This window comes from Chiloscyllium plagiosum, unplaced genomic scaffold (assembly GCF_037043375.1).
Source record: "Chiloscyllium plagiosum isolate Xiang-an unplaced genomic scaffold, Cpla_swu_hap1 HiC_scaffold_10, whole genome shotgun sequence".
NCBI classification, from domain to species: domain Eukaryota; kingdom Metazoa; phylum Chordata; class Chondrichthyes; order Orectolobiformes; family Hemiscylliidae; genus Chiloscyllium; species Chiloscyllium plagiosum.
In genome coordinates, this window is record NW_028270148.1 from 4810376 (window position 1) to 4822607 (window position 12232).

Consider the following 12232-nt stretch of genomic DNA (forward strand, 5'->3'; position numbering starts at 1 on the left):
TTAACTCTTTCTGTCTTCAGAGATTTGAGCCTCTTTGAGGGTATCCCTTGATAAATGAGCTGAAACTTACTTAGTTTTAAGTAATCCCTTTGATCATCAACTTTAATTTAGACATTGTGACATTACTATGAAAACACCCAATAGCTTATGAATTTGTACTTTCAAGCTGGCTGTGTCTGACATTTCCTTCTGGTTCCCAGACTCCTGCCAAGTTAATTTATCCCCAGCTCCCACTAATAGCACTCAGGAATCTGCTCACAAAGACTGGCTCTAGTTAGCTGCAATCTTTCTGTGCTCTCCAGGTGTCACCTTCTCATCAATTCCACAGGATCACTGTTGTAGGAATTTCACATCCTTCTCCCTCCTGCACCATTTGTCCAGCTATCCATCCATCTGCTTGATCCTTCTACTGATCTACTCACTTATCCATGGTACTGGAAGGAAATGCTGATTCCTTTCCTAGCTTCCTAAACTCTGACTGCTTGAGCACAGTTCTCCTTCTGCTTCTGTAATTTGGGATATATGTGGAGTGGAACTATTGACTGTTCAACCTCACCCTTTTCAGAGAGTTCTCCAGTCACTCGATAATTTCACTGACAGTGGGACAAGACAGGTAGTACCATAAATGGGTTCCTTCCTGTGGGTGCAGCAACACGTATCTATTCCTCTGAACATTCAATCCATTGTCATACAGTAAATTCAATTAAATTCAATTCAATTTTTCAATGAACATCATGAGCCCCTGATATAGCTGGGGTTCCCATGGTAATATTGACTCGTCTCCCCAAGTGATCATCATTCACATCAGTCCCCAGACCAGAATACTTGCTGGAGAGTGAGTTACACAGGGAGGATTGTGAAGAGTCTGGTTCAGGGAAAGGTGATCATTCTGAGGAAAACAGTGAGCAGAATGGGGTGAATGAGGGAGCTTCCCAGAAGAGGCTGCAGAACCTGAGCGATGGGTGGGTCAGGGAGAAGGGAACAGCATACATGAGAAGTTTGGAGAATCTGATGGAGACAGGTAATGGGGAGAGTCTGAGGCTGGAAGCTGTAATCATGGACCTTCCATAATTCAGGCAATGTCACTCTACACTTTGATCCAGATATTCGTCTTTTAATATTTACATTAATAGTTATTAAAGATATTTAATTACTCAAACATGGTTCGTTGATCTGCTTCAACTCCACTGGTTCAATCTTAAACCAGTTCCCTATTTAATTCAGAATGTGTTCCACCTGATCTATCTCTTTGAACAACTGGCAGCACATTGTAACCAGGAGAACTGATTCTGAAATTCTCAATATTTTCTTCCCTAAAGGTGCAAATCCTCCAGTTCTTCTCCAGTCTCCGAGCCTGGAATGGGTTACCGAGGGTCAAACTGCCCATTTACAATGCATCATGAGAAATGCTGCAGTGACAGGCACCACTGTTAAATGGTACCATCAAAAAACAGGTTGCTGTAAAGTGCAAATTTTAACACATAGTAAATATGGCTCCACACAATGGAGCCCAGGATTCTCTGAGCGAATCCAGTCTTCCAGAGACCCCTCCAATAACAGCTTTATTTTGACCATTACCAATGTGCAGCCCACTGACGCTGGGGTTTATTACTGCTCAGTGTGGAGAAAGATCTATGGGAGAGGAAGTCAGCTCAATATTATCAGTAAGTACAGTTTTCATAACAATCTCTTCCAACTAAAACCTCTTGCTCAATGAATGAATTGGAGATCAGTTTGTGATTGTCTTGAATTCCCTACATTTTTGTATCCCTAAAAGTCCTGTCATTGGAATTTCATGAACCAATTCGTGAAATTTCATTCTGGACCTCAGATGGAGTGACCACCTGATGGACCTCTGTCCATTCCCCATCATCTGGTACTTGAGCTGAACACTATTTCCTCAATAATACTTTGTCATTCAAGTAATAACACTCAGTGATTGTTTCTGCTTCCATTTCTGAGGAGGCTGTTTGATGGAACCTTCTCAATTCAGGATCAATTTGTTGCATTTCTGCTAAAGAAGATATTCTGAACCTACGACACTCATTCTGTTCATCATGTTCAATTATGTTCAATTAAACTTTTGAAAATTAATTTTGTGAACTGAAATTCCAAATCAACATGATCATGCACTATTATTGCATGGTTCTAAATCTATGAACCTGAGATCTAGTCACAACACAATGAGGATAAAATCCAGGATGTTCCTCATGTCACATTTCAGGTTATTTCATCTCCAAGATTTGTTCCACAACCCATGGTGAGGCTGATATTCTTGAACCTGTGAGGTCATTCACCAAAACAGAATAAAATCCTTCTGTCAGAACATGTTTTACTCCTATCACTGCGACCTCTCTACTGCATTAAACAAGTCACTTTTCAATCCAACTCTGCATAAGCTACCTGAATGTCTCCAATTAATATTTACTCTTTCAATAATTACTCTAGAAGTCAAAGAGAATCATTATGCAGCATCAGGGATTGATTTGCTCCAGTGTCTCTTAAGAGCTTTCTTGGTTTACCTCCTTGCTTTAAAGCTGAAGGAAATACTCCCTCAAAACTCAGACCCTCCTGTCGCCTCACTCTCTTTGTTCATATTTAAAGACAAATTTTCTAGACTGTCCTGATTTCCCTCTCCATCATTAGTGCATTCAAAGCATTCATGTTTTCTCTGTCCTACATTATGGTTAGAATAGTTATTTACTTTTGTGACATATCCTTTTCTGAAAGTTCTTTTAATATTCCTCTGATTCTAATCTGTTTCCCATTGAACTTCCAGCAATTGTCTTTGGCATGTCCTGTCTTACGAAGGTTGGAGAATGTTAATTACTATCAATCACTTTTTGGTTCCAGTCTTTCTCCTTTAGTACTTTAACATCCTTCTGTTTGTTCTAGAATATAAGGCTGTAAGACAATATGAAATAGGAACAGGGATAGGCCATTCTGCCCCTCGAGCCTTCTCCACCATTCAATGAGGTTATGGCTGCTCCGATATTTCCACACCCCCTTTCCTGCATTTTCCACATAACTCTTGAAGCCTTGACTGATCAAAAACCTATCTACCCGCATTTTTGCACTTTCCTGGTAACTCTATCGATCCCAGCCTTAAATATACACAAGGATACTGACCCATAGATCTTTGTAGTAAGGAGTTCCAAAGACTCACAACCCTCTGAGAGAAGGGTTTATTCCTCATCTCAATCTTAAACTGGTGCTGCTTTATTCTGAGACTAAGCCCTCTGACACGAGACTGTCCATGAGGGGAAACAACCTCTCAGCATTCACCTGTCAAGCCCTTTAATAATCTGATAGGGTTCAATGAGATCACCTCTCATTCTTCCAGTCCCCAGTGAGTAGAGTCCCAATCTGTTTAGCCTTTGTTCAAAAGACAATCCTTCCCTTCCCAAGGATTATCCCAGTGACCCTTCTCTGAATGGCCTGCAATTAAATGATAACTTTATTTTAAAAAGTGATCTCCCCAGCCCTTTCTACAGTTGCAGTAAAAGTTCCCTACTCTTACACTCCAATCCCCTTTGTAATAAGGGCCAACATTCCTTCCATTTTCCTGATTACCTACTGCCCTTGTTTGCTAGCTTTCGGAGTTTCATGGACAGCTAACCCCAAGCCCCGTTGTGTTGCAGCTTTCTGCAGATTTTCTGTATGAAAATAATTCCCTATTCCATGGTTCTCCCTTCAAAAATGGACAGTTGCAGATTTTCTCTACGTTATACTCCCAATGCAATGCCCACTCTCTTAATTTATCGATATTTCTTTATCTCTGTCACCCGCTCTTTTAGGATCCAAACCCTCAGAACCATGGGAAGTATCTGCCTTTTACCCAGATTACTTACACTGTGGAAACAGACCCTTCGGCCCAACAAGTCCACACCGACCCACCAAAGAGCAAACCCACCCAGACCCATTACCCTACACCTAACAGTACGGTGTAATTTAGCATAGCCAATTCACCTAACCTGCACACTTTTGGACTGTGGGAGGAAACCGGAGCACACCCACGCAGACAACGTATAAACTCCACACAGTCAGTCGCCTAAGACGGGAATTGAACCCGGGTTTCTGGCGCTGTTAGGCAGCAGTGCTAACCACTGTGCCACCGTTTCATCAACTACTGCCCCTCTATTAATGATGATGGTATTTAATTGCTCCCCCGATATTCTTTCGTATTAACGGGACATTTGACACATCTTCCACAGTAAAGACTGATTCAAAGTATCTATTTAACTCCTCAGCCGTTCCCCTTTTTACACAGATCCATCTCTATAGTTTCATTTTCTTAGTGGCATGTGTACAATTTGACTGGTTTCAGCTTTTTTATAAATTTAATGAAGATCCTAATGTCAGTTTTTTGTGCTAATCACTGGTTTTCCCTCAGTTCATTTTGTTTTATTTTCTCTGTCTTTATTGTCTTTTACGTTGTCAAAAACACAGAGCACGAGACTCCTCTTTGATATCTCTTCCCATCAAGCGCCTTCCCCGTTCCTTACCCCAGCCCTCACACACTGGGCCTTGTCATCACATGGGCTGCTACCGCACACAACCCATTATACCCACTAACTGTCCCAATTAGCAATGATTCATTCTCCCAGGCTGCCCTCCCTGTATCATGGTGGTGAGGTCAGTTTGCTCATCCTCCCGAGAGCCCCCAGTCTCATCAACACAGGGAACAAGAATCGCAAAGCTGTTAGTCAGCTCAAGGACCAAGGCTTCTTCAGCATGACTTCCTAGATCTCTCTACTTCCTTTACTCAGAATCACACCATCCTGTACTGGAGATATGACGGCTTCCTGAAACAGTATCCAAGTAACTTGCGCCCCCTCCCTGATGAGTCAGTGTTTGAAGCTCTGACTCCAGCTCAGCAACCCTGACTCAGAGTTCATCAAAGAACCCACACTTGCTACAGATGAGCTACACTATGAACCACAATGGCGTCCACCAGCTTCCACATCATGTAATAAAAACACATCACCTGGTCCCTCATCTGTATATTATTCGTTTAGTGCTTAGTTTTTATTAAATTTTCGACTCGTCTTTTAGTTTGTAATCTGTCAAGTATTTCTCATATTGATATTTAATCTAAAATTAACTTCTAAGAGACTGACAAATGAGCAGATATTACCAACCCATGACCTTCAGGTTTTCCTGTGACATCACTCTTTGTTTTGTGTTGGGTCCCTGATCCTGAGCTTCAATTTATCCTGTTAAACAAAAGTGAAAGCACTTCTTCCCCTTGGCACTGAATTCTCAAACGGCTCCAAATTCCCAGAGATGTGCATTCAAACGAGCTGTGCCTCACTTCGGATGTGATCTCTCCATCACGATCATGTGAAGCACATTGATGTTCCATGATGATGATTTCCCTTACATTCACATTTATTTTGTGTAGCTGCATGATTAAAATCCACGATCCCTGCTTTTCTCCCTTGCTAACTCTACAATTGTCCCATTTGATTTCTTTCTTGTCATGGTATTTTTCAATCGATAGATCCAGCTTGATGAATCCAAGTGTCATTATTTTATTTAATGAAGTGGTTTTTCACTGCAGCATAAGCACACAAGGTTGCAGTTTTGCTTTTAACAAGAAACAGAAATTTATTACATGACAGATATTATGATAAAATAGAATAAAGTAAGTTATTTATGATTCATACAATTCAATAAAAGTTCAAAGCACATGGAAACATTAAAAATAACAGAACCATCCCTTCACAGTGTTCATCTGGAACTCAATGTATTGGTCACACTGAAGTTTCAACTTCAGATGGACAAGGGGAGTCAGAACAGTTTGCACCAATTCCAATTTTCACTGGTTTTACTTATGAATTCATGTTGAAACATTTATTAATAATTCATGCTTTATTTTTGTGAACTCACTTTAAAATGGTTTGTTGCATTGAAATAATTAACCAGACTGTTACACTCTTACAATGTCCTTTCTACTTGAATTTGAATCAGAAATTTCAAACAAATTTTAATTTATTCAGACCTTTCCTTCCAAAGGTGTTAATCCCCCAGTCCTTCTCCAGTCTCCAAGCCTGGAATGTGTCACTGAGGGTCACTCTGCCCAGTTACAGTGCACCATGAGGAATGCTTCAGTGACACACACCAATGTTCACTGGGACCGGGAACAATCAGGGAATAACACGGAGTGGGTTTTAACACATGACGTGAGGAACATCACACAATGGAGCCCAGGATTAACTGAGCGATTCCAATCTACCAGAGATCCCTCCAGTAACAGCTTCATTTTGACCATCACAAACGTGCAGCCCAATGACGCTGGGGTCTATTACTGTAAAGTGTGGGAGGATATCAGTGGGAATGGAACTCGGCTGACTGTAATGGGTAAGTCCTGATTATCTTACAATATCTTACAGCAAACAGTTCCTCATGGATTTATTGGAGAGGAGAATGTGTTACATTCCTCTGATAGAGAGAGAAAGCAGAGAATTCAATATGAAAATAGAACAGTTACATTGTCTTGTTTTAATCATAGATAGAATGAACTGTTTCACCTCTTGGACCAATTCCTCAATCGCAACATCTTTACCTTTTTTCTGTTTTTCTACTCCTCCATCTCGTTTGTTCTCAGTGTTGTATTTAACATTGTCCTATCTCTGTCTGGTTTTGTTTCATTCATTCTTGGAATGTGTCTATCACTGGCTGGGCCAGCTCTTGTTGTTCATCCTGAATGGCCCTTGAGAAGAAATGTCTTCACCCAGAGAGCGGTGACAATGAAGACTGTGACAATAAAGCTAATGCAATTCAATACTGGCTCCTTATGCACCACTGCTGTCCACTTCCCTTTATCCTCACTGCCACCTCAATCATGCAAAGATAACCGTGTAAGTTATTAGCCACCTTTCCTGCGTGATGTCACTGGAGTACATTAATTTCTATCGATCACATTTGTGACATTAATCTTTGTGAAGCATCACACTTACTGGGTTCCTTCATTAGCTTTGGGCTTTATTGTCTATGTACCTCACAGTCTACACAGACTAACAAACCCCCAGGGCAGGTGAATATGTCGAGCAAATAGACAGTCTGTGGTTAATAGTGAATTTCTATTTGGCTTCACAGTCACATTCATTCCTTTTCTATATAGAAGCCTGTAGCTGCTCTCAGTATTCACACAGTGCTTAGTGAACCCTTCAGCAAAAACCTCTGAAAGAGCAAATTCAGTATAATTCTCTGCTGATCTGCAATTTGATTTGACTCATTGTACCTCCCGTGATGATTGTAAAGCTATCTTTATCACATAGCTCAAATAATCAGTAAAATGTTTTTTTTTATTGTGGCCTGTTAAAGTGCTGTACAGCTGCAACATAACCAACCTGGCCCTTCAGCCTAACAAGTCCACATCAACCCTCATTCCCCATTACTCTTCATTTACCCCAATTAATGCACATAACTTACACATCCCTGAACACGATGGGAAATTTAGCATGGCCAATCTTTGATTTGCAGGCGGAAACTAGAGCATCTGGGGAAACCCACAAAGACAAGGGGAGAATGTGCAAACTCCACACAGACTATGGTCCAAGGCTGGAATTGGACCGGGTCCCTGATGCAACAGTACTAACCATTGAGCCACTGTGCTGCCTGATGCAGCTTATATACTGTGCCACAACCGAAAATTGCAAGCACCCAAATGCCTTCTTTGCTACCCTATTATCTGCCCAGCCACCTTTCGGGATCTGCACATCGAGATCACTCTATTTATCTCAATTTCCTAATATCCTCCGATTCGTTAATACTCCCTTGTCTTGTTATTTCTTTCAAAGTGCATCATCTCACATTTTTCAGGATTAAATTATATCTAATACTGATCTCTCCTCCTTTCATTCGCCCTGCCTTGCATCTGACACATTTTTCTCTCATTCTCTCATTTTCCCTGTCTCCCTTCCTCTATTTTATCTCTGGTTTACACGGTCCCTGCTTGTCTTTTCTTGCTCTTTACTCTGTCACTTGCTTGTTTTCTTTCTATCTCTCAGTCTATCTTGCTTTTATTTCTCTGCCTGTGGTCCTCTCTCTGTCTCCCGCTATTTCTGAATAGTTTTCAAATTCTCTCTTTTTGTAAAATATCACACCACTTCTAATTTCTATATCCCTCTGTCCCACTTGCCCCTTCTTTGTCTATTTCTCTGGCCTCCTCATTCTCTCCCCTTCTCTCAGTATCCCTCGCTCTATTCTTTTCCCTTTAGAAATGCAGCGAGCAGTTCCTGTTCAAACAAATGTTTTTCCACATGATTGCCAATTCTATTCCAAATAGTTGTTTCACTGGTAATCACTGACTGGTCTATAATAACTGTGCTTAATTTTATAACCTTTTGTCAAAAGGGGCAGAGTGTTTGCAAGTTTCCATTCTTTTGGTTCCTCTCCTGAGTTAAGGGAGGACTGAGCGATTAAGAACAATGTCTCTACAGTCTCCCCTTCCCTTTCATTGAGTATGACTGGATATATTACATCCGGTCCTGGCATATTGTCAACATGAAGAAACAATAGTTTATCCAATAACTTCTCTTCATCACTCCTTAACCCTTTATCATTTGCTTTGTCACCTTGTGTTGTGACAATGCTGTAAGACATCACTTGAAGGAAGCTGTATGCTGGATAAGCACATCAGTTTGAGATGGGCGAAACGATAAGTGAATACAAATATATATAACCAGACAGCTCCTTTCCAGGAAAGCAATTACAATCAGATTATACGTCTCTCAATGGCGATTACTGTACCCAGCAGGCCCCGGGGTTAAGGTAATTCCCAGTTCGTCAGCCAGAACGGTGCAATGCGCAGGCGCACAGTCGAAGACCGAGCCATGAACGGTGGAGAATATGTGTAATGCGTTGCCGGTGACAGAGATTTGTTTCTAGTCTCTGGGTCTTTTCGAATGAAGCGGCAAGAAAGGCCCGAGGGGGCGGTGCAGCTCAAGGTGAGGAGAGGCTTCCTTAACATGTTATGTCTTCTGCAGAGCTTTACAGGGCCGATGTCTGCAACAGAAAATAGGAGGTGGAGGTGTCATCTTGTTTTTTGGAGTCGAAAGCTGCATTGTTGTATTCATTCACAAGGTCAGAAGTCACACAACATCAGATTATAGTGCAACAGCTTTATTTGAAATTACAAGCTTTTGGAGTGTAGTCCCTTCTTCTGGTGAAGTGCCCCTCATGTCTTTCTGAAATCTTTCTCCTTTCACCTTAAAAATGTGCCCCCGAGTTTTGAACACCTCCTCCCATCCCCACTCCAGGGACAACACCCAGGCTTTCCATCTGGCCTTCACCCCTCATGATATAATAAACATCTGTAAGGTCACTCTTAACCACCAATGCTCCAAGCTATTTTTTTCATAACTCAAGCCCTTCATTCCTGGCAACATGCTGGAAATCTTTTCTCAACCTTCTCTAATTTAACAATTTTCTTCCAATAGCAGGGTGACCAGAATTGCACACAGTACTCCAGAAGAGGCCCAGTTTGAGGGTCGGTGGGGGTGGTAGTATTTATTGCAGATAAAGTGGCAGCATGGGGATGAAGGAGATGCAACAAGTAACTGACTGATCTGAAGTTGGGACCAGTTTTCTGTGACAAGGCTGTGTGCTGAAGCTCCTCGATGCTGCCTGAATTGCTGTGCTCTTCCAGCACCATTGATCCAGAGCCTGTCAATGACTATTTGATTGCTGGCACTTCACCTGATGTAGGAGCAGCGCTCTGAAAACTTGTGATTTCAAATAAACCTTGTTGGACTATAGTCTGATGTTGGACTATAGTCTGATGTTGTGTGACTTCTGACTATGCCCACCCCAGTCTGACACTGGCAGCTCCATGTCATTGCTGGCTGAACAGCTTGTGAATGTGAATGGCTATAGCCAGAAGTCATCGGATCTCTGGAAATTAAGGTGGAGGCATTTTTGCTGCAATATAGGCTATCTAAATCCAAAGAAAGCCAGTTTATTTTCTCTTAGCAGCTGCTGCAAGCTATTGCTTTTAATCAGAATTTGTAAATCAGTCATTCTTTGCTTCCTCCAAAGAAGTTGAAAACACCCAAAAACAGAGAGAAAGGTATTAACAAACAACAAATCCTGATGAACAAAATACCATCTCAGTGAATCCTCTGGACATGGACCATTAAACAGATTTGCACAAATTTCTGAATTGTTAAGTTATGGTAAAGAAAGCAGCAGATCATGTTAAGTTTCATTTATTTGTCAAATGTGAAGATGCCATTTTGAAACTACTGTTGCATCCTTGACTCCATTATATCAATTCCGCACTGTGGCACTCCCAGTCTCTTCTCTCCTTTAAGTCTTCTGTTTTCTCTCAAATATTACTGTTTTCTCAAAAACAATAATCTCCAGCATCATAGCTTACATGTAGAATAATGTAACATTCACACAGGCTGAGACCATTCAGTTCATCAAGCTTGCACTGTTGCACAATAATTATCTTAGCATAAAATCTCTCAAGGAGTTTTAGAAGGTCCACTTGAGTAACAGATATATTCTGCCAGTTACCTAAAATTGTAATGGTCTGGGAAACCATTATCAATGAGAGGAAATCATTCTGGACCAGCATATCATGAAATGAAGCTCACAGGTAAAGGAAACATTTTGCTTTCATTATAACACATTGCTTCTTCATAATCCATCCCAGAAATCCTCAGCTACAGGAAGCAGTTGAGGCCAAAACATTGAATGCTTTCAACGAGGAGTTAGACATAGTTCTGTGAGCTAAAGGCATCAAAGCGTATGGAAAGAAAGAAGGAACAGGGGACTGTGTTGGATGATCCATCATGTTTATGTTGATGGTGGTGCAGGCACAATGGGCTGAATGGCCTACTCCAGTTCCTGTTTTCTATGTATTGAGAAAGTGATGATGAGCTGCCTTCCTGAACTGCTGTCATCCAGTTGGTGTTGGGACATTTGATCCAATGACATTGAAGGAATAAGGATGATATATTTCCAATTCTGGATGGTGTGTGCGCCTTGGAGAGCAACCTGAAGGAGGTGGTGTCTCATGTATCTGCTGTCCTTGTCCTTTCAGATGGGAGAGGCTGTGGGTTCAGAAGCTCTTGCTGGAGGAGCCTTGTGAGTTACTGAAGGGCATCATGTAGATGGTACAGACTGTCCATCATTTTTGAAAGTGTTAGCTGTGGTGTCAATCAAGTGGGCTGCTTTGTCCTGGATGGTGTGAATCTTCTTGAATGTTGTTGGAGCTACACTCATCCAGGCAATTGAGAAGAATTCCATCATATTCCTGCCTTCTGCTTTGTAGAAACATGGTGGACAGGCTGTGGGAGTCAGCGTGCAGATTCCACCTGCTCTTGGAGCCACAATATTTATTAAACTGCTCCGTGTAATGGACAGGTTATTATGGAGTCCCAAAGAACTCATTTACTTCATTTTCTGATGGGATGTAGGCATTGCTGGCAAAGACTACATTTGTTCCTCATCCCCAATTTCCCTCAAACTGAGTCACCTTGCTGTTTATTTTAGAGGGCAATAAGAGCAATCTACATCTCTGTGGGTTTCGAGTCACATGTAGGTCAGACCAGGTAAGGATAGTAGATTTCCTTCCCTGAAGGACATTAGTGAACCAGATGGATTTTTACAACAATTGATGGGAACATTGGATTAATGTGGAATTTTCTGAATATAACTCCATCAACCTGTATTTATTTTGAATAATAGCGATTTGAAAGTTTGAGAGAACACCAAAGAATTTGTTTTCTGGAAATGTATTGTATTCCAATGACATTCACTTTCATGAGCCAACTTCACATTCAACTGGACCATGGCTGATCTGTACCTCAGTGTCATTTAAACTAAAGGTTAAATTGGTTTCTGTTGTAACCCATTAAGATGGGACAAATTGAGGACTCTGGGTCTGTACTCAATGGAGTTTAGAAGAAGTGGGGTGGGATCTGACTGAAACATCCAGAAAACTGAGGGGCCTGGATAAAGTGGATGTAGAGAAGAGGTTTCCTCTAGTATGAGAGACTAGGACCCAAGGAGACAGCCTCAGAGTGAAGGGATGTTCTTTTAGAATCCAGATGAGGAGGAATCTCTTCACCCAGGGGGTGGTGAACCTGTGGAACCCATCACCACAGAAGACTGTGGAGGCCACGTCACTGAGTGTATTTAAGACAGAGATAGATAGGTGCTGTATTGTAAGGACATTAAATGTTCCAGGGAGAGGGAAGGAGAATGAGGCTGAAAA

General features: G+C 41.4%; 1 protein-coding gene across 1 annotated transcript in view; it reads left to right on the forward strand.

The window, feature by feature from the left end:
- Positions 1-12232, forward strand: part of LOC122552551 (immunoglobulin superfamily member 3-like) — a 58596-nt gene that overhangs the window by 15093 nt on the left and 31271 nt on the right. Inside the window, 2 exon segments of the mRNA XM_043695247.2 lie at positions 1320-1664; positions 6019-6363. Coding sequence (XP_043551182.2) covers positions 1320-1664; positions 6019-6363 — 690 coding nt within the window.